Source organism: Megalobrama amblycephala, linkage group LG7 (genome assembly GCF_018812025.1).
Source record: "Megalobrama amblycephala isolate DHTTF-2021 linkage group LG7, ASM1881202v1, whole genome shotgun sequence".
Classification (NCBI taxonomy): domain Eukaryota; kingdom Metazoa; phylum Chordata; class Actinopteri; order Cypriniformes; family Xenocyprididae; genus Megalobrama; species Megalobrama amblycephala.
This window is the reverse complement of record NC_063050.1, coordinates 27239208-27262236: the sequence shown is the minus strand read 5'-3', so window position 1 is coordinate 27262236 and position 23029 is coordinate 27239208. Positions and strand designations below refer to the sequence as shown.

At 37.6% G+C, this 23029-nt stretch overlaps 2 protein-coding genes and 1 long non-coding RNA gene across 3 annotated transcripts in view; 2 read left to right on the top strand and 1 right to left on the bottom strand.

The window, feature by feature from the left end:
* Nucleotides 1–6542, top strand: part of rgs12b (regulator of G protein signaling 12b) — a 50840-nt gene extending 44298 nt beyond the window's left edge. Inside the window, 11 exon segments of the mRNA XM_048196799.1 lie at nucleotides 1018–1197; nucleotides 1519–1669; nucleotides 1799–1893; nucleotides 2189–2383; nucleotides 2658–2731; nucleotides 2940–3066; nucleotides 3333–3429; nucleotides 3636–3703; nucleotides 4355–4451; nucleotides 4742–4909; nucleotides 4912–6542. Coding sequence (XP_048052756.1) covers nucleotides 1018–1197; nucleotides 1519–1669; nucleotides 1799–1893; nucleotides 2189–2383; nucleotides 2658–2731; nucleotides 2940–3066; nucleotides 3333–3429; nucleotides 3636–3703; nucleotides 4355–4451; nucleotides 4742–4909; nucleotides 4912–5318 — 1659 coding nt within the window. The 3' untranslated portion in view covers nucleotides 5319–6542.
* Nucleotides 1066–12353, bottom strand: LOC125272162. Its single transcript, XR_007185783.1, has 4 exons — nucleotides 10766–12353; nucleotides 8804–8929; nucleotides 5962–6010; nucleotides 1066–1189 (listed from the first exon to the last, which is right to left on the bottom strand). It is a non-coding gene; the product is annotated as an uncharacterized LOC125272162 (long non-coding RNA).
* Nucleotides 12354–22315: 9962 nt separating this feature from the next.
* The window catches only part of dok7b (docking protein 7b), a 33033-nt gene continuing 32319 nt past the window's right edge, over nucleotides 22316–23029 (top strand). The window contains 3 exon segments of the mRNA XM_048196794.1: nucleotides 22316–22475; nucleotides 22477–22506; nucleotides 22632–22677. Of these exon segments, the coding sequence (XP_048052751.1) occupies nucleotides 22452–22475; nucleotides 22477–22506; nucleotides 22632–22677 (100 nt within the window). The 5' untranslated portion in view covers nucleotides 22316–22451.

Below are 23029 nucleotides of genomic sequence, written 5' to 3'. Positions count from 1 at the left end.
AAATTCCCAGAAGGATCCAACAATTGCTATTTTTAAATTACTGTGTACCCTCCACTGCATGTCTGTAAGGCTTTACCATCTCAACCCCGTCTTTGAGGGCTGTTGGCAAGATGTCTAATAATAAAGTATTTTCGGCACTGTGATGTCATAAGTACATGAATGTAGCATCCTGTACACTTGAACCCCATGATAACCATGAGCAAACCTACGGGCAACCTTTGTGCTGAATGTGTTCTTATGAAGTGTGTTTTAAGGCAAAGAGTCACGTAGCAGCATTTAGAGGCTCCTGTCTGGCTGTCGCCTCTTTATCCAAGATCTTTGTTAAAAAAACATTATATTGGCCACCTTTTACAATGTCATATACTGTAGCCGTTCAGTATCTTGTCCAGTAAGATTTTTTTAAAAAGTCTCTTATGCTCACCAATACAGTATAACAGTAATATTGTGCAATATTATTACTGTTTTCTATTTTAATAAATTTCAAAGCTGAACTTTTAGCAGTCATTACTCTAGTGTTGATTTGGTGCTTAAGTTCCATTTATTACTATTTATTATCAATGGTGAAGTTGTGCTGCTTAATATTGTTGTGGAAACCTTTTTTTTTTTTTAGGATTCTTTAATGAATAATTTAAAAGAACAGCATTTATTTGAAATCAAAATCTTTTTTACACTGTTGTAAGTTTTTAATGTAACTTTTGATCAATTTAATGCATTTTTGCTAAATAAAAGTATTAATTTCTTTTAAAAAAAAAAAACTACTGACCTCGATCTTTTGAATGGAAGTGTATGTCATCCCAGCTGTGAAGACCCACATTGCTGGTCATTAGTATTTGTTTTTAAGGATGTTGGTCCCAGCATGAGATGCTGGTGCCCCCACCAATTTGCTTAAGCAGCTTAACCAGCAAGACTACAAAAACTATGCTAGTTGACAAACATTAAAAATTTGGCTATGTTGAACCAGTAAAGATATCCAGTATGCTGATTTTACAGTGCCACTCTTCTTTCTTCCCTCAATAGATCTTCAACCTGATGAAGTTTGACAGTTACACACGCTTCCTGAAATCCTACCTGTATCAAGAATGTATGCTTGCAGAGGTGGAGGGGCGTCCTCTTCCAGACCCCTATCAGGTCCCCAGTAGCCCCACTTCTAAACATAGCACAAGCTCTGACCGCTCTAACCTCTCTACACCTAAAAAGGTAACACACACACACACACACACACACACACACACACTCACACAGTGTTTATTTTATGTCTTACGCCCTTCATTAGAATGATGATGATCTGTTTGCAGTTGACACAGTGGCTTCCTTTGAACATAATCACATAATCAAACAATTTGTGAAGCACATCAAATAACAATATTCCCAATTATCTCTCAGTGGAAGGTTTAGTTAAACCTTCAGTAGTTTATATACCACCACAGAGTTTTTTTTAAATTATTATTATCTACATCTTGGAATTTTGTGTACCGCCTTTATTTTTGAGTATGGAAAATAATTTACCATTTTTTGAAGGTGCAGGATGACAAGAAAAGTAAATCAGGAAGGTCACTGAATGAAGACAGCAGAGATGAACATAGCGATAAAAAGAAGAGCATTTTCTTCTCCTGGTCCAGAAATAGAAGTTTTGGAAAGGGATCTAAGAAGAAGGACCTTGGAGACTACAGTGAGTGGAGGCCATCAGTGACAATTGTTTTAAATTACTTTTCTTAATTTATTACATTTACAGTACACTTAGGATGCTCATAAACTTGCCAGTTTGCCAGTTATGAATGTTTTTTGTCTTTCACCACAGGCTTTACAGGTAGTAACGGACGGAGAGAATCACAGGGCTCTTTGTCGTCTGGTGCGAGTTTGGAACTTGCCACATCTGGTTCTGGAAAAAACGAGGTGGGTCAAATGCATCTGACTCAAGCTGATGTTGGTCTGCCTATGATTATTAGTATTTTGTTAAAATGACCAAATATCATTTATTGTATATTAAAACAACCCAATTAATTAATAATAATGATAAATATGATGTTATTGTTAGTATAAAAATAGTTATATTATGTAGTTTTCTTTTATATTTATTTATTTCAATAATGTAACCTCCAATTATGAAAATGACCTCCAATTTAATATAACGGAATTAAATTTTTTGTGTGTTTATTTCATTTATTTGCATTGTTCCTCTGTCTGACAGGGCGAGGTGTCGCGTAACTCCATGTCGTTGTCCGAGCGTGCGGTGCGTCACTGTAACATTAACCTTCCGGATGGCTCATGCTGCTCAGTACCCATCAGGCCTGGTGTCTCCATCAGAGAGGTGCTCTCAGGCTTGTGCGAGAAGCTTAATATTAATCTGGCTGCTGTGGATCTGTTCCTAGTGGGAGGAGAAAAGGTAACATGCTTATCAAACTCTAGTTTAGATCAACATCAGAGGGTGCTAATTGTTTTGTGGTAAAACTATTCTATAATGATCAATAATTAAGGTACCTTCAGTTTTTTTACCTTTCAGTTGTCTTGTCTACCTTCAAAGGTTACAAGGTGGTTTCAGTATGTGTGTTTTTGTGCTGCATTTATGTGTGTGTGGGTGTGTGCATGTGTGTGCATCTGCATCATTTGATACTGCAATGCTGTAAAAGACTATAATAGCATGTATTGTCCTTGTAAAGCCTTTAGTGTTGGACCAGGACTGCATGACACTGTGCTCCAGAGATCTGCGGCTGGAGAAACGTACGCTATTCCGGTACACACCTGTTTATCTGTTTTTATCTCGGTCTATCAATTCGTTCATCCCTTTATCTATAATTTATGTCTCTATGTATTCATCAGGCCTCTTTTAATTTTCTTTTTTTACATTTCAAACCTAACTGAAGTCATTCATTATCAAAAAGTCATCAGGATTTAGTTTATTAAAGTTTATTTTCCTTAACTTCTCCATCTCTCCCTCACAGACTGGATCTGGTGCCAATAAATCGTTCTGTTGGGCTGAAAGCAAAACCCACTAAGCCGGTTACAGAAGTGCTGAGACCGGTGGTGGCCAAATATGGACTGAACTTAGGAGACCTGGTGGCCAGGATAGTGAGTTAAACATTTGCTTATTGTTTATATGAGGAAAATATAGTTTGATAGATGTATCCTTCTTTATTATGTGGGCATGTATCAATATTGTGCATAAAACAATTTATATTTATGTTCCTGGGAGAACCCTTCTTATCAAAGTAACTTTTTTTTTTATAATTTACACAAGATGCTCACTGGTTAGGAAATTGGACTGCTGCATCATAACATATGAAATGTGTTTTGTGATTTAATTAAATGGATATTAATTGTTCTTGTTTGGGCAGAGTGGAGAAAAAGAGCCACTGGATCTTGGGCTTCCTATATCTAATCTAGATGGACTAAGGGTGGTTCTGGAAGTAGGAGACCACGTTGCAGGAAAAGGCAAGATGCACACACATATAGGATAAACATCATTCCCACTATCCAGTTTGATTCTTTGATTTAACCCTCTGTAAAACAATATAATGGACCCCAAATAAAAAAAAGAAAGTGAAATGGGTTGTCAATACTTTACCATGTTGTCTTTAACATAGTTTGCTTGCTATTAACATGAACAGAATGAGTTAACGCTTTCCCTCTCTAAACAGACAAACAAAAGCTGGTCTCATCTAAAAGTCACGCCCCACCTCTGTCTACGCGAAGCCAGTCTGCCACAGTAAGACCTCAATCTTCGAGATTATACACTTTCATCTCCTCCTCTCTCTTTCTTTGTGTTTTTTTGGCCTGTGTGTGGGGAGTCTGTGCATGGCTGGCTCCCCTATTCTTTCCTCTGGTCTGAAGGCTGTGTGTATCTGTGCATTTCTGGGCCTTTGGATGATCTAACCCATCTTCTCGAATCACAGCAACCCACCTCTTACCACTTCCTTTCCTTCAACACACCACACCTTTGCAAAGGGGATAGCAGCCTCTGTCTGACAAGAGTTCCTTGGTTCAAGGGCTCCTCCCTTGTACAGACTCTCTAGTCTTTATAGTTACTGATAGCTGTGTGATATGTTGAGAAAAATGGTGGAAAGACAAGAGAAAGTGAAGCGTGGATGTTCACCAATGTTGGCTGTTGTGGTGGCATGCTGTGCTGGTGGTGGTTTTTCTGCAGTGAGATGCTGTGCTGTATGGAGATTGACGTTAGTATGCTTGCATAAGTAGAGTGAGTATGTACACTCGCTTTAGTGATAGTTACTAGAGTCCCTCCCAGTGCCCCTACGATGCCCCTGTAGTTTTAGCCCTGCTCCCCAGAGAAAGCCTTGTAGAAGAGGCGGTTCTCATCCACGCACCCTTAATGTGCCCCATTCTCATTGTCGCTACCCAGGGGGAGGACAAAGCGGCAGGAAAGGCTTCGGCTGTGAAAACCAGGGCCCAAGTGGAAAAGCGAAAACAGAAAAAGCTTAATATAGATGAAGCTGAAGGTAAAAAACTATTCCCCTTTCACTTTCTTGAATAATCTCTCTTTCTTTGACCTAGTTAAGCGCTGATGTTGATCCTGGCTACATCTTATTCTAACAAAGTCTCTGTAGCAACACTGGCTGATGTAGCTAATGCTAACACAAGCACACTTTGAACTGGCAGCTGCAGTTGATCTGTTGCCAAGGTTCTTGCGAGAATGCTTTCTATCTCACGCTTGCTTTAATGTCAGATGTGTCACTTGTCACATTTCAACAAATAAAATGGTTTAAAATTGTGTGTGTTGTCCAACCAGAATTCTTCGAGCTCATATCCAAAGCACAGAGCAACAGAGCTGACGACCAGCGGGGCTTGCTGAACAAATCCGACCTTGTCCTGCCTGACTTCTTGCGCCTCGACACGGAAGCAGACGCCAACAACCTCAGCTCCACCCCCGTCTCCCACAAGAACCGGCCCCGATCCAAGGAAATGGCTCCGCCCTCAGCGCCAGCCACCAATCGCAAAGCTTAGATTCAACGGTGGAGGGCAAAGCACCTAGACGAGCCCTAATGCCTCCCAATAGTGCTCTCAGAAACGCCACAGACCGAAATCCACCACCATTCAGTTCCTCACTATCCCCGATTCCGCACTCGCAAAAAGGGGGTTCGTCCGGGATCAAAGACTGGAGGAGCGACGGAGGGGTCCAGGCACTGGAGGAAGAGGAGAGCGGCACGGACCTGACATTTGTCGCCGAAGGCGACATCACAAGCCCTAACAGCTCTCTCCTTCACCAGTCCCCCTATCCTCTCCCTTCTTCCCCAGAACGATCGTACCTTCTGAGGGAGGGCACTTACCAGGAAAGCTGGGCTCGATCAGGTACCTCTCCTGTGTGAAAAAACTACGCTCGCATGTGTTATCCTCACCTCTTTCTGGTCCCTCCTGAAGATGTGTGTGATTTCTGAGTGCTGTGGATTTGCTGTGCTTTTCATCGTAAGCCCTGTGCCAAACCCTGGCAAAACCACCTCCTTCCCATGTACATTTGACACCCTTTAAGCACTTTAACGAAGAATCGAAAAAGAGACTTCTACCTACAATGCATTCGATGGTTTATTTCCTTCCCTGAAAGTATTTTAAAACAACTAGCCACACACAATCTTGACAATCATTAACTTCCATGGCTTTTTTTTCCTCTGAGTGAAACAATATAATTATTGTAGCCAGTCGGACTTATTTGAGGTCAGTAGTGAACTGAAGCGATTTTGCTCGTCTTCTGCATATCTCTGCCCTGTGGCTGATCACATGAAGGCCTTAACAGGAGCAACAACTGACTGAACTAAACATGTGATAATTCTTCTACGACACTAAATATAAACTACATACCGGACGTGGAGTGTTTGAGGTGTCAAGCACCCTCGTTTACGCATGAATATATTTATCTGTTGTTCAAAAAGTTGTTCAAATGATGTGAATACACAAATGGTTAAAAAAACATAAACAAGCACAATCAATTTTAGTATGACAGAGGCCTCGCCTTACCTCTCTGTGGTGACCAGTAGCGTGCCTTCCATGAACCTGTCCATGAAACCTAAATATTGACAAAGAGTCTTCAGTAACTCCTCATGACCTCACATTTCTATATTTCAATCTTAAATGGAGACCTCAGAGCTTATTTTTGTTTTCTTTATTTCATCTTATTCTTAGAAAAATGCAATTCAACAATGTGTAGCTACGCAGATCACTTCCTTTTTATCAACATTACTTCCATGTTTTTTTAAGCTACGGTATCATATGTTATGTATTTAATCGTATAATATAATCCTAAAAAAGGATTAATTTATCCCAGATGAAACTTAAGTATATCTTCCTGAATGACAAAATACTAAATGTGTACATAGTTTCTGTTATAGCTGTGTGATTTATTGCTATGTTGAGTTGCCAACATTGTTGAATTGCCCTCCATTCTGTTCATTCTGACACTGAAATCATTTTCAGTTATCTGTAGCAGTCTTTTTTGTAGACACCCAATATCTTTGCTCGGACTGATAATTCTGCAAACTTGTAAATAGATTTAAATAAATGTTAGGGGTGAGATCTCTCTCCCTTCCTCTCGTTGTTTATTTCTTGTTCCAATCTCTTTTCAGTAACTTTTTACATTTTTACAATCTCTTAGGCCCGAAACATACTCTAAGTACGTAAACACACGTGCTTTCATCTAAGTTGGATATTATTCATTGTTGTTGTTTTTTTTACTGTCATGGCGGAGCATTCGTTTGAGGGCAATCTTACTGAGCAAGTTTGATCATACTCCATAAACGTTTTTTATGCCACAAAAATGTACTTTAATGTACTGATGTATGTACAGTAAAGAGAACTCTGCAATTGCAATTTGACAGCAAAGCACTGATGTTTGAGTACTCCGTAGAGTATGTTTCTGGACTTAGGGCCATCATGATGTCACATACACACTTTGGTGAAACAGACTGAAGTATGGATTAGTGCATAATACTTTCTGGCATGTGTTGGTGGTGTTATACAAAATCACACCTCAAGAACACGGAGAACTGATTTGGGGAGGCTAAATCTCCAGGACTTCCCCAAGGAAACCAAGTTTAACACTTTCCCTTGAAAAAGTCATCCTGACAGAGCTCTTTGAAATCAAGAGCTGTCAAACCAATTACTCTAATAGTTCAATTTTGTGGTCAGTAAGATTTTTATTTTTCTGCAAAGGCACATTAAATTGATCAAAACAAAAAGTAAAGACTGTTACAATTTTATTCTTTTCAAATTAGGGCTAGGCGATATATCGCATGCGATTGTCACGCGCATTTCGTCAGTAAAGCCGGTTCCCTGATTACCGCTAAATCGCCATCACCTGCTTACAGATGGAGCGGCATTTAATAGACAGAGCCGTAGATCACTGATAAGCCACGCAATATCGCGTTCATTACCGAAGGCGATTCATCTGCGATATGAATGCGATATTGCGTGGCTTATCAGTGATCTACGGCTCTGTCTATTAAATGCCGCTCCATCTGAAAGCAGGTGATGGCGATTTATCGGCAATCAGGGAACCGGCTTTACTGACGAAATGCGCGTGACAATCGCATGCGATATATCGCCCAGCCCTATTTCAAATGCCTTTTTTTTTTGTATCACGGTTTCCACAAAGATTTTAAGCATTATAATACAATATTATTGTTTGATAATAATAAGAAATGTTTCTTGAGCACTAAATCAGAGTGATTTTTGAAGGATCATGTGACACTAAAGACTGGAGTAATGATGCTGAAAATTCAGCTTTGCCATTTCAGGGGAAAAAAATAGATTTTAAAATGTATTACAATAGAATATCTGTTTTAAATTGTAATAATATTTCAAAATATTACTGTTTTTACTTTATTTTTGATCAAATAAATGCAGCCTCGGTGAGCTTCTTTCAAATGCAGTGTTTCCCAACCCTGTTCCTGGAGGCACACCAACACTGCATATTTTGCATGTCTCTCTAATCAAACACACCTGATTCAAGTCATCAGCTCATCAGTAGAGACTCCTAGACCTGAAATGGGTGTGTCAGACAAAGGAGACATGCAAAATGTGCAGTGTTGGTGTGCCTCCAGGAACAGGGTTGGGAAACACTGTTCAAAAGCATTAAAAAAAAAAAAGTTAATTTGTGTTTAGTATTATATGAGTGAAAACAGTACCACATCCAAGTCCAAATAATTCTCAGATAAGATTATCATTTCCTTTTCCTGTTGTTGAATGAAGAATACACCAATTAAGAGCTCTGCACACAATGTAGACATAAAGCATGAACGGCACAACTGATCACATGATGAAACTCTCTGCTCTCAGAAGCGTTCTTTAATAACTCCTTCACATTCCCCTCACCCCACTTCCCCCAACATCTATTTTGTGCTGTTTGAGTGAGGCCGTTCTCAGTGCATTAGCTATGCACAGAGGCCTAGTTAAAGTGAATGGCTGGTTAGGCAGGCTTTGTGTTGTTTGGATGCCGGTACTGGGCTCAGACAAAACCAGCCTCTGTTTCCCTTCAGTGCTCCCTCTCTCATCCTCCACCAGAGGAAGTGTCCTAATTCTGCATTGTCTCCCTTGGTACTTTTTCACGCTCCAAAAGAAGGGAAACCCTCTATAGACAAAAATCATAATGCTGTCGTAATTCGACCGCGAAGCCAAATTGTTGCTCGATTCCTCCTCCTGGTGCTCTCTTTTTATATATATATATATATATATTTAAATGTCTTTACGTTTTAGAACTGCTTTGTACTCTCTTCTTTGTTTTACTGCATTAATGTCAGCAAGGACTGTTTGCTCTGCTATGAGAAGTACTAAAGAAAGACTGGTTTGTTAGGCAAATTCTCACCTCTGGAGTCTGGACTTGAATCAAGTGTTGTGATTAAGTGACGAAATAGACATGTTCTGAGAGATGGAACACTTTTTTCTGAAGATGTATTCACAGGTCCTGATGACTCATGTTTGGCCAGACAGCCTGAAAATAAAAGGAGCTACTAATAGACCAATAAAACATGTGTTTCATGATATAGGCCTATGTGGGGAAAAAAAGGTGTTTTAAACTAATTATGAGTAAGACATTCATTGTCAGAACATGTCCTCCAATTTATAAAACCACAATATATTCCATCATGCTTCCAATATCCCAGCATTTTGAAATTATGTAATAGGGTTATTTGTAGGCTAGTTAAACTACAGTCAGTGGGGCAATATTTTTTATTGTTAAAAATATAGGATAACTATTCAATGACATAATGTATAATTTAAGCAGATTTAAGTCAAATATTTTTGCTCAAAATCAGAGGGGTTTGAATGTTAGCGTTCACGCTTATTCAAATGAACTGCACTAACAGAGCAATCGCACCACAGTTGGTTTCAAGGTGCTTTCACAACCATGGGTTGTGAAACCATGCAGGTTGGTTATTTTACAACCATGCAGGGTGGTTATTTTTAGTCTATTATTTTTTTAACCAACTAAGCTTCCAATTAAATGTTGCAGACGTTTTTGAGCTCTGAAATGAGACTTCCACAGTCTTTAGATGCAAGTGCCGTTATGTGCTGAAGCTTTGGAAATGAAACTAAAGGTCCAAAAAACAAAATATAAAAAAATGAGGTGAGCAATGTAATGAATTTTGCCACCTCCTGCGTTGTCGTTATCACGCAACATGCTGCTGCTTTGATGACGCAAACACAACGTGTTTCGGATCAATAATATAATGTGAACACAATCCAGTAGGTGAAGGTAAAGCAATCGAATTTGGATTCATATAGGATAATCAAACCAAGTGTGAAAACACCCTTATAATTGAACCAAACTTGCCAAGTGTGATGTAGCAAAGATGTAGCATTGGCATCACACAAAAATGAAATTTAGTGCCGGCGTTTGGACATAAACACAGAAGCACTGAACTGTGTTTACTGCGTCAACTGCGTATGAGACTGACAGGGTAGAGCAGAAATTAAATAAAGTCGTTATTTTTGTTTTTGCGCACAAAAAGTGTTCTTGTTGCTTCATAACATTAAGGTTGAACCACTGTAGTCACGTTGACTATTTTAACGATGTCTTTACTACTTTTCTGAACCTTGAATTATGCTAATTATGTTGCTTTCAATAGGGGATAAAAAATAAAAATAAAAACCGTAAAAAAAATCTTAATTTGTGTTCCGAAGATGAAATAAGGTCTTTGGAACGACACGAGGATGAGTAATTAATGACAGAAATTTCATATTTGGGTGAAGTAACCCTTTAAGCTTGTTACTGGAAAAGCTACATTATTTATAATACTAACTGAACTTCTGTCATGTTTCTGAAAAATTTTAAAGTGTCGCTACTTATTTTAGTAACCTACCAACACTGATTTACCAATGCAAGTTCAAAATGAGAAATTAAGGTAAAGTCCAATGTTATGATTATTAGGAAGACTGACTACACTTCGAAAACAAATTCTAGCACATTTTTGGGGATGTTTTAAATAAATTAAACAGATTATACCATCTTTTGTAACTTCCTGAAATTGATATTTGAAACAAAACTCAGCTTGAACGTGGTTAGTTTTACTTCAATTTTAACTGAAAGGAAACATGTGCTATTTTTGTTGACCAAAGAACCCCATCTGGATACTAATCTCTACCAATAAATCCACAGGTCATGTTCAAGTGTTTGCGGTAAGACTTTTGCACCCGACAAGTTTTAAACATCTGTTTGAACTTCAATAACAGGAAGACTTTGTTTTCGCATGAAGAGTCAGAAAAAGAATCCTCTCGAAGTCACTGCTGACGCAAACACTTTCTATTATTTCCCAGTAATACTCACTATCACAGCGTCCTTTCGAACTCGTGGTGATGAGCAAATGCTTTACAATCTTTGTAAATTGCAAAAAACAGGCCAAGACACAAGTTACCAACAATTCAGCACTCGCATCAAAACTGGAAGGGCAACTTGAGTAAAGAACATGAGTGAGATGCTGAAAAAGAGATGGTGCTCCATCTAGTGGCTGAGGCAGATAAATTATTATTGAATTACTGGCTGTAAAAAGCATGACAGTAATGTGCTAAATAGTACGACAGTTTTTTAGACAGAGTTTAGACTTGGATTAGTTAGTTTGAATATAAGTGCAAATGATTGATCAGTGTTATTGTAATATGAAGAACTTTTTTCACTTCCTTGAAAATATGATCTTAATGCTTATAAGGAGGAAGACCAAATAGGCCACAGCGTTTGGAAACAGAAATCGCTTCTGTTGAAGCAAGTAGTTTTACTTAGTGCCACAAGGGGGCAGTGTGTAACTCTAATCACTCAATAATACAAGGTAGCTCAAATTCAGCACACCATGATGTCCACACTGCACAACCGAACTCAGTTCTGTCTTCACCAGCCACACTTTTTTCTGTAACGCTTATCTTTAACACTTAGCAGTGTGAATTGACAATGATAGCTTTTCTAATTTACCTTATCTTCCTTTATCTATATGATTGTCACTCACAATCTGGTAAAAGTCCAGAGAGACTAATGATATCCTTTGGACACACTTGTAAGGATAGTGTTGAGCATGTTTAATGAGTTTGCATTTGGTCTGAAGGAGTCTTCTTAGTGGACATTAACAGCTTAAAATCAAGCTAAGTCATAGCCACTCATCTCGTGCTGCGTTTTCTTCTAGTCTAACTCAATTGCATGTCGCTAAGCAACCTGGTGAGCTATGCATATGTTAGTGTTTTGTATCTATTTTGCTGAACAAAAACAAGCTTACTGTTTTTTAAGGGTTTAGACACTTTAACAAGAGACACTTTTACAAGTTTAGACAACAGAAAAACATACGGAGAGCAGCATCTTTCGTGTCTGCTCTGATAACCGCAAGACCACGCCGCATGTTGTTAGTGCGTTTTAGAAATCAGGAATGGTGGGAGAATATGCTTGGTATATTTCATCCGGATCTTCAGCTGACAAAGATTAAATCCCATCTGGCTAGTGCGCTTCTAGTAGTAATGTTTATGCATTAGGTCAGTAGGCACCATAAAAGATGAGTACCTCTAAAATGGCAGTTAGGACAATCAACAGAACATGATGAACAATTAAGTTTGTCCTTATGTCTCATAAGGGCTACCAGCTGCACTGACCTCTACAAAACAAGGTTGTTTAGATCCAAACCAAGCCTGTTTTTCTGCATGAGTGTATTTAGATGGACAAAATAAATGTTTGTCCATATAAAATCAAAAAGGTAGATGTCATTTAAAGCTCTAGAAAATTTTACTGCAACCAAGCGCAACGTTTTGACCAGAAAGGTCTTCACGAGGCACAATATAAATATAAATAAAAATAACTCCGGCAAAAACTCTTTTTGTATTATATACTGCATTACAAACCTATGAGAACCAAATGGACTAGAGAAGTTAACCTTTGTTATCCTTATTGATTTGAACTTGGTGCTTCAAGGGTTAGTTCACCCAAAAATGAAATTTCTGTCATTAATTACTCACCCTCATGTTGTTCCACAGCTGTAAGACCTTTGTTCATCTTCAGAACACAAATTAAGATATTTTTGATAAAATCTGAGTTTTTTTTTTTAAATTTTCCATAGAAAGCAACTAAATTACCACATTCAAGGTCCAGAAAAGTACTAAAGACATTGTTAAAATAGTCAAAGTGACTACAGTGGTTCAACTTTAATGTTATGAAGTGACAAGAATACTTTGTGTGCGCAAAAACAAAACAAAAATAACAACTTTATTCAACAACTTCCTCTCTACCTGGGCCTGTACCCGTGTAGTAGCTCAGCAGCTCGATTTGTCAGCAGAAGACATGGCTCATTCTTCATTTTGTAAGACAAAATCATCTAAATCAAGATTGCAGCTTTAGTAATCATGGCACAAGTGCAGTGACAGATGTGTTGGAGTAAAGGATGACAACAGAATAAGACCCACTTTTCAGTAATCCCAGCCTATGTCTGTTTTGTGGGAGGTGTGTGAAAGAGGGTCAAGGCCAGACATTTTAAAGTGAGTGGACCCCGGTGAAATAGGGTGGACCTACTTTTATAAATCATGGGATAAAAATAATTTAAGATTACTAAAATGTGATTTATTGTCTACGGAAGAGGATTAGGGCCAAGCAATAATAAAAAAATAAAACCATCTCGAGATTAAAGTTGTTAAATTTCGAGAAAAAGTCGAAATAAAATGTTGAGAATAAAGTCATTAAATTACGAGAAAAAACTCGTTAGATTATGAGAACAAATTCGTTAAATTATGAGAAAAAAAGTAGTTAAATTTCGAGAAAAAAGTTGAGATAAAATGTTGAGAATAAACTCATTAAATTACGAGAAAAAAGTTGTTAAATTATGAGAACAAATTCGTAATTTAACGACTTTTTTCTTGTAATTTAATGACTTTATTCTCAACATTTTATCTTGTTTTTTTTCTCGTAATTTAACGAGTTTATTCTCAACATTTTATCTCGACTTTTTTCTCGAAATTTAACGAGTTTTTTCTCGTAATTTAACGAGTTTATTCTCAACATTTTATCTCGACTTTTTTCTTGAAATTTAACGTTTTCTCTAAATTTAACAACTTTAATCTCGAGATGGTTTTATTTTTTTTATTATTGCTTGACCCTAATCCTCTTCCGTAATTGTCAGCCAACAGTTTCATGAAAACAACAAAATCCATTCATAAATAAAATACACAATTAACAGAATAAGAACAATAAACAGATTAAATCATAGGTGGAGCGTGTGCTGGACAAGGCAGACTTGTGACTAGCATGGAATTGTCTCAGTCAAACCACTGCCTGTTGCTGCTTCTGATTGCTTTCAGAAAGAAAAGCCACCCATAACTGCTGATCTATGATCATTTTTATCCATAATATTAGCAATGTGGCAAACAATCCCATCTGTATCTGTGTTCAAAAGTTTCCATTTCAATTAGTTTTTGCAGCGTTGAACAATGTAGCCAATCACTGACATGTCCGTTGATTTCTTGAATGCAATGGGGTGCTTAAGTTCAGTGCTGAGTTCTGCACGCTTACAAATCCTCTTATTAACAAAGTGTAGACACAATGTAAACAAGAGATTCAATGTACAGTGTAGACAGCTTCATTGATTATAATGGAACTTGGTGATGAGTGATAGCTTTTTAGTGATTATAAAGGGACTGCTCTTTGTGTGCTTTCTAGGAGCTAGGCCTATATTATCAATTCAGAATTTGAATAAAACTTTTGTTTTTCACACTTGACCAGTGGCGACATAGAGGCTGCAAAATTTCCGGGAGTGACATCTGCTAAATTCATGTATTTGAGCAATTATTATTGTCATGTATGCGTGATATTTTCCTCCTTTCCCACACACTATACATAAACAGCTTCTTGAACAAGGAAAATAAATGTAGGGCGGGACTTGATTTTGTCCATGGGGAATTGATTGGATTGTTGGATGGTTGTGGTTTGCTATTGCTGTGATCTCATGTGATTGACAGGTGGCCCCGCCCTCGCTCCAGTAAACGTCATTAGAGAAGAGAAGAGATGTCGCTGTAAGAGGGAGGGGAAGTTATTTTGATTAGAGATTACAAGGGCATATGAATAATAAAAAAAAAAATAATGATATGCATTGATAAATAATTTATAATAATGAGTTTCTTTCTTCTGTTGAACACAAAAGAAGATATTTTGAAGAATGTCTGTAACCATACAGTTGATGGACCCCATTGACTTCCATAGTATTTTTTTTTTTTTTTTTTTCATACTATGGAAGTCAGTGGGGTCCATCAACTGTTCAACTGTTCTTTTGTGTTCAACAGAAGAAAAAAAAAATCATACAGGTTTGGAACAACTTGAGGGTGAGTAAATGAGGACAGAATTGTCGCTGAACTATCCCTTTAAGTCAAGTCTATAGAATATGCCATTGCTTTTTCTTATATATTTTCATGCACTACTGTTTATTAACATTCCTACAACAACCATCTATTAACAATCTTAATATGTGCTCCTCTCCCCTTTTGACTGTCATTCCTTAGTGAAAAATGAAAGACGTCAGAGAGAAAGGACCAGTGTTTCCAAATATTCCCACAGGAGGGCGCCCTCTGCCCCACCTCCTGCGCCTCCACCTCCACCTCCCCCACCTCCTGCTCCTCCCCCTCCCCCACCCAGGGACCGGGTCAGAGGGGGAGGTAAGCGGTCTCCTCTCCGTGTGCGAGGTGCTCTTGATGTGGATGGGATCATGTGCGATGACCTTGGTGGTCAGAATGGAGGCTTGGAGAGAGTGGTTGGCGATCTGAAAACCTGCAAAGGAAGAATGAGAACAGGAGTCTACCAGACCTCAGACCAAGGCGAACTGCTGCCGGTGAAAAAGCGTACTGATCCATCCACAAAAACAGCAAATAAACCTTCAGTGAAAACTTCAAGAAAGAAGAATAACCACATCAAGAACAATGCCACTTTTGTCTGATATGACAATAAAGAGGCTGAGCTTGGTAACAATTAACAATCTATTGCTAATTACCCACCTTGATAGCTTTCCCAAAACAGCAGAAAACATTTTACAATAAGGTCCCATTAGTTATAACTATATGTATAACTATAACTAAAAACCGTAACAAATGTATTGCTCATTGTTAGTTAATGTTAGATTATCTAACATTAACTAACAATGAGCAATACATTTGTTATGGTTTTTAGTAATATTTGTTATAGTTATACAACAGTTTCATGTCAGCTCAAGTCCATTAATTACCAGGTACAAATTTTGATTTTAATAATGTATTAGAAAATGATGAAATGAACATGAACTAAAATTAATAAATGCTTTAGAAGTATTTTAAACTGTTAGTTAATTAAACTTATGTTAACAAATGGAACCCAATTGGCTAACACTTTACAATAAGGCATTAGTTAACATATGTAAATGCATTAACAATGAGCAATTTCTTACAGCATTTATCAATATTTGTTAACATTAGTTGTTAATAATACCATTTATTGTCAGTTCATGGTAGCTCAGGTCCATTAAATAATATGACAGACACAACTTTTGATTTTAATAATGTATTAATGTTGAAATTAACATCATGCTTTTAGTATTTAGCATTATGCATTAAGTATTTTTCATGGTTAGTTCATGTTTGTGTAGTTAACTAATGCTAACAAATGGAACCTTCTTGTAAAGTATTGCCCATAAAATAGATTGTGCTGGTTTACATTCAGTTTGAGATGATCCTGCAACATTTTTAAATAAACAAACTTCTAATATGGACCTTGTAGTGGATTTTCAGGTTTGTTTTTGCTATTATACAGCACATTACCATTTAAATGTGTCCTGTGAGGAGGTGTTGGGGACCATGAGCTGGACTGGCAGTGTGGATTGCTAGAGGACTTCATCTGTTTACTTATGAACACATTAATGTCAGGTTAAATGTGGCAGCGCTCATAATAAATGTAGTAACTCTCAAAAATCAGGTGTCATACTTTAATTGTACTAATATATGTGTCTGTTGCATGATGTTTCCTCCTCGTTATAGTACCGTAGGAGTCTTATATGCTACTGTATCATTGGATGAGGTTGCATTGTGTTGCATCTCTAAAGTTTACACATGGAATTTTAATGGCTAATGTTCAGCGTTGGAAACCTCTCATTGACCCGAGGATGTGAAGGCACTGCTTTCTGCCAAGATGTATTTCAGGGATAATTGTGAAGAGGAAAGAGAGACTGAAAGGGAAAGCCAGATCAATACAAAATGCCGCAGGTATTTTAAGGACATGCAGTGTTTTCATTTGCTAAACCACAAGCTAATGCATTGATGGTTTCTGTACTCTGACACAGCAACATGCAACATCAATAAATATAAATTAATTTTTGGTCCCTGGTCAGTGATTTGAATCTCTTAATATGTGTTGCCCTCATTAGTATCAGTGTGCATTGAATAATGTACATATCATTCCTAAAACCGTTATAAATAAGAAAAAAGGTGCTCAGTGGCAACTTCTGACTGGCATTGGTTTTCCTTTGTGGCCACTGTGTCCTTGAGCAAAATCTAATGAAACCCAAGTTTCCCCAGGGGTGCTAAACATTGCACTTCTGTCATTAACTTACACCCCACTGATGGTTAGATTTAGGGTTGGAACTTCATGCTTTCTTTTCCTTCTAAAAATCTTACATATTTGTACAAATCACATCATAAGAATTAATACAAAATTGACACCTTGTAAAATTAAGTTTTCTCATAAAATCTGTTCACTTATTGTTACTCAGTTACCTTGTTATTTATTGAACTGCTGTATAAAAGCAATATCACAAAGATAGTTACTTACATTATAGACATGTCTATATTTGCTCTGCCAATCAAAATAATTCCAAACAAAGCCACAGTATAACTAACTGCTGTGTCTCTGAGAAATATAAAGCAGTGACGTTCCTGAATGTCCTGTGTGTTTGAACAAATCAGTTCAATGAATGATTCAATGACTCATTCATATAGACATTTTCTGTGTCCGAATATGCCTACTTCTCTACTCGATAGAAAAAACACTACGTGAAAATGTAGATTGTCCTAATTCATATACCAAATTCACAGTAGGCAAAAAGTACCCAGATGACCTATGACTTCCAGAGAGATTCAGTTGTGCGCATTTGATGAACAATTTACTCTCCCATGAGGCCACGGGAGATCAATTATGATTGAAGCAACACAACTGATGCCAGAAATCACATGACAATGACAACATTGCAAAAGTAGTATGTCTGGATTTTGTTCTACACACATTCATACTATATAGAACTTACTTTTTAATGGTTGCACAGCAATTACTTATTTAAAAGAACCTAATCAGAAAGTATGTGATTTTAGACACAGACAGTCACTTGTTTAGTTCCTGAATGAATATGTATGTTTTATTTGAACTAATCGGTTGTGTGAATGATCTGATGACTCACTGATAAAGAAAATCACTACCTGATGCAGTATCACGTAACCTGCAGAATAACTTGAATAAATTGGCATTTACCTAGGTTAATAAATGGTGTAAACTTCTTGTTCTTGTTATGTAAGGGATAATGTTCTTCCAGTCGGTTATTATCGCAGAATAAACCCTTCACGTCGGGGTCATGCATCGGCCTGAAGGGGTTTATTCTGCGATAACAACCGGCTGGATGTACATTATCTCGCTTATTACTACTTCCCACTTAGATCAATATTTCATGTCTAATTATTAACTTAAGTTGAAATATTTTATTAGCTCTTTAAAAGCAAAGATTCCACGAGAGAGCAGTTGCTAGCAAGCGGCAAGTTCAAACTAGACGGACATTTAGGAGATACAGTCATTCCACATATTACACGGCATTTTGCCACATAAATAATTATAGGAATAAGAGATCTGAGATGAAACTGATTTAAAATCGTACCTGTTTGTTATCTTATAATCCATTACAGTGTACAAAACAATAGTCGCAAAATGGCAGCAGCTGCATTTGTATGAAACGAGAGAGCGAGTCCGCGATACCGGATGACATAATTAAATAACTACACAAAATATTGACTTGACTGCGTTTTAATATTTTATTAGCTCACCAAACGCAAACCTTCCATGAGGAAAAAACGTTCCTAGCAAGCATATAGCGCTGCAGACTTCAGTTACCCGGATGAGCCTGTGTTATCTGTTTTTAGTGGTTGTTATCTGGGAATAACATACTGCCGGATGGCGTGATTGACCAATCAGAATCAAGTATTCCACAGAGCCGTGTAATAATTCATGATAGCTAAAGCATTAACTAATATGGACGAATGAAACCTATTGTAAAGAGCTACCGATATACAAAATGCTGCAGTGTTGTTTATCACAATAGTATCCTATATGGGTGTAAAATGCTTGGCGGATATCAGTGTTCAACTGGCCCTGCTTCACGCTCCACAAAGGACAATAAGACTTTCTCAGCCACTAGTTTCTCAGCTCCTTACCCGGTCATCTTCACTCCATCTACCAGCATCTGCTATTTGTCCTCTGGAGTGCATTCAAAATGCTTCAGCTTGACTTGTCTTTAGCCTCTGGAATTCTCTCATGTTACGCCTCTGCTGCCTGCCAATACGACGCCATTTCTGACTTTTGCACTATACTGCCAATGGTCTGACGCCCACTACCTTCAATCTTTCATCTAAACTTCACCCCAGCCCAGCCATTACTGTCAAGCAATTCTGCTTGCCTAGCTCCCTCGTCTCTCCATATAAAAGGTTACTGCTTGTCTAGGTCCAGACATTTCTCCGTTTGTTGATCTCTCCATTGGTGGAACAAACTCCCAAAAGCTGTCAAAACAGCTGATTTTTCAACACAAAGCCACATCTTTGGAACACAGGAACACATCTTTCAGAGTTATCTACTCCTGTGTTTACACTCACCTTACATAAATCAAAAAAATATTGAAATAAAGTGAGGACTAGTACCCCTAACAATGCTACTATTTTACATTTTTTTAGTTTAACACTTTTAACAAATGTGCTATATATGATCCATGTTACCCAGCACATTGAAAATGTTCCAAAGAGCATCCTTTGCTTCAAAGAAGCAGGAACATCTGACATTTACACTATGGTTTTGTCACAAATTTGCTTAATTTATCAGGGCCCTAAAATACTGTAGCTTTTAGCTGCCTGTTTTGCCATTTACGTGATACACGCACTTTGTGATCACTTAAAGCAGAACTAAGTAACTTTTTTTACCTTCATAAATAGTTTTCTAAGTCCTTGCGATGGTTAATTGACTTGTAGTGGTGTGTTCGAGGCGTGCACTAACCCCCTCTGGCACATCTACGCCAGAAAACAGCACTTGCAAGTTAAGCTGCGCCGACCCGACACAATCTCGCCTCATGTTTACGTTCACGCGAGAGTGACAAAATGCTTTACGGTAATTCAAAAACAATGTAGCCTATATATTATGACTTTATAAGACAATTTCGAAAATTACCCACCTCCATCGAGATTTCTTGTACTGTATTTGCAAAACTACTGCGCTGGTGAGCGTTGTAGCCGTTGTAGTCCAGAGCTGCGCTTGGAGTATTTACGACCTGTAGGGGGAGCTTCGCAAATCTTACTCAGTTCCGCTTTAAGAAAGAAAGCACCCATTAGGAACGTACATAATATAAATGTAATTTCATGAATATCATCAGGTTATTTCAGGTAAATGCATTCTGCATTACACAGACATAAGAAAGGCCTCTTTACATTGTCATTTGGAGGGATATTATATTGATGCCTATATATTCCTATAAATATCACTCTAGCAGTTTCATTTATTTATGTGGTTAAACAGTTTTACGTTAATCATTGTATAGATTATTAACTATTATTTGAGAAGTTTACATAATGCCATGTTTGTTTACATGTCTCTTAAACCACATACTTGACTGTCTGAGACTTGCAAGAATGCTTGCATCTCTTGGCCAGGTGTTGTAAATTAAATTGTCACCTTGACCCAATGAACAACTGTAAAAACCTTTGCCTTGTAGTCAGTGGTGTAGTCTAGTTTTCTGTAGTGAGTATACTGTGATTTTTCCCTCACAGCCTCACACCCGTCCCAGATCGACACCCCATAAGCACTGCCACACTCTCTAATGAATATAGTATTGAATTTAGAGCATTCTGAAAGACTTAAATCTGGGCAAAACAAGACTTTAACATCCAATGACATTTACAGCTGAAGAGACCTGATGATTTTCTACTGTTTAGTGTCAGTCACCATCTAACTCAGCCAGTTGAGATAGCCTTCGATGTTATATGAATATGATCCCTGGATCATAGGTTTTATCAGCTGGCAAGTTTAAAAGCACATTTAAGAGTGCAAATTGCAACTATTATTACAAAATGCTGGGTTAAAAACAACCCAAGTTGGATTGAAAATGGACAAACCCAGCAATTGGGTTGTTTTAACCCAACTATTGTGTAAAAATTGCTGTATTGCTTGCTTAAAATGAACCCCAAATAGGTTGGAAATTTACATTTATGAATATTAAATATAATAATTGAACAATAAACACTTAAATAGTTTATTAATAAATGATCACCTTTTGATTATTATTGTTGCCTCTATAATTGTGTCTGATTTTTAATTTCCAATCTATTTTGGGTTCATTTCAAGCCAGCCATATAGTAATTTTTAAACAATAGCTGAGTTAAATAAAACTACCCAGCAAGTTGGGCAAACATTTAACCCAACTGCTGGGTTAAAACAACCCAATCCATTTTCAACCCAACTTTGGTTGTTTTTAACCCAGCATTCTTTCCATTATTGTAACAATAATGGAAAGATGAGGCTTATCAGCATGTCACAATATAACCCCGTTTGGACTTTATTTTCTGTTTTTCTGTAGTTTTTCTGTGATTTCCTGCCAATCTGTCATTATATTTATGCATTTAAATCACTAACTTGAAATTCGATTCAATATCAGTTATTTTGGATATAGCTACATAACAAATTTGCTCAAGAAAAAAAAAAAAAAAACTCAACTAATGCTGTAAATGGGAATCATTTGGTACTACATTAATATTGAAGGTTAAAATGAAGTGATTTGTATACAAATTTAAACTACACTTGAGGAAATTTTTTTGTAAAAATAAAGTAGGCCTACTAACTTTAAAATTATCCAATTCGTTTTTTGAAATATAAATGGTGGCTGTCAACTTGATGGATTTTATTCAAACATTCATTAGGCTATTGAAGAACATTAAAAATTATAATTAGGCCTAATATGTAATGTGCATATATTTAGCTGAATGCTCCTCTCTAGAGTTCACTTTTCTAGCTGATTAATGAGTTTATGGTCACTGAATATGTTTGTTCTGAGGTAAATGTGACGTTACGTGACATTGTTTACAAGCTGTTATAATGTCTTTCCGCGGTTAAAACACTGATCACGCGAATACACGAGACATGATATAGATTTAGTTAAGTTGTTCTGTATATTTTAACATAACGTTACCTTCGGAGGTTCATTCATGTTTATTTCGCGCTGTAACTGGTATTAAAGCAGAGAAGAGGATCAGTTCACGGGCGCTTCATGCTGCCGCTTCTCTTGAACTGAAGAGGTGCTACAGCGGTCACGACACATTGAAGAGCGCCAAAACGGTATTTGTGTTTTTTTATTTCGTAGTAAAATGGCCAGAATTTGAAATATGATACTATGTTTCATGTCAAAAGCAACAAACCACAAATCTTATTGTGATTTATTGGATGGTTACGTATCCTCGCGCTTTTTAAGTGGGTATACGGAAATCCTTGACCTTTCCTAGTGGGTATACGGAAATCCTTGACCTTTCCTAGTGGGTATACGGCGTATACCTGCGTATCACGTAGACTACACCACTGCTTGTAGTGTAGGTCTTTGTTAAGAGGGTGGGCCAATGCATGTCAGAGTTATGTGGGTGAGAGAGAGTTTGTGCGTGTTACAGCAGTGCAGACAGTTCTGGGGGTTATTTTGAAAGTGACCCCCTCACTGCCGCGGACCGCTCACAGCTGTCGGGAACCATGACACAAGATGACGGATACAGTTGTCGTAGAGGGGACAAGTCAGACTGCGAGAGGGGAAAAAGGTGCTTAAACGCAACGCAAACTACTTTTACTGAATCGTTCATTATTGTTGGACAACTTAAATCTTTGTTTGTTTGTCTATACGAACACTACCTTTGTTTCTTGTTTTGTTTCCCCGCGTTTACAGTGGAAAAACAGATGGGTGATTCTTCGGAAACCTTCGCCGGTTGCAGGTAAATCCTACTTGGAAAACTTTTTACGCTGCTTTTAACAGTGTTGAGATTAGCTATGGAAGTGCATTTAAATAGCTGTTTTGTTTGTTTCATTCACTTTCTACTTAGCAAAGGCCTGACATAGCGCTGTCACGGTTTTTTTTTTCTCGTGACGGTATGTGAGGTATTGGCACGGTCGTTATGCGTGATATCGGAATGACTCTGATGCACGTGTCAAGATGTCGCAATTCACTCTGGCTCGAGCTGTTTTTGTACCAAAAAGCTACAATGTACGCTTTAAAAGTGTAATGTCGTACAAAGAGTCGTTTTTAGGGGCTAGTTGTCTCAACTGTATCACTGACGTTTTGAAGGG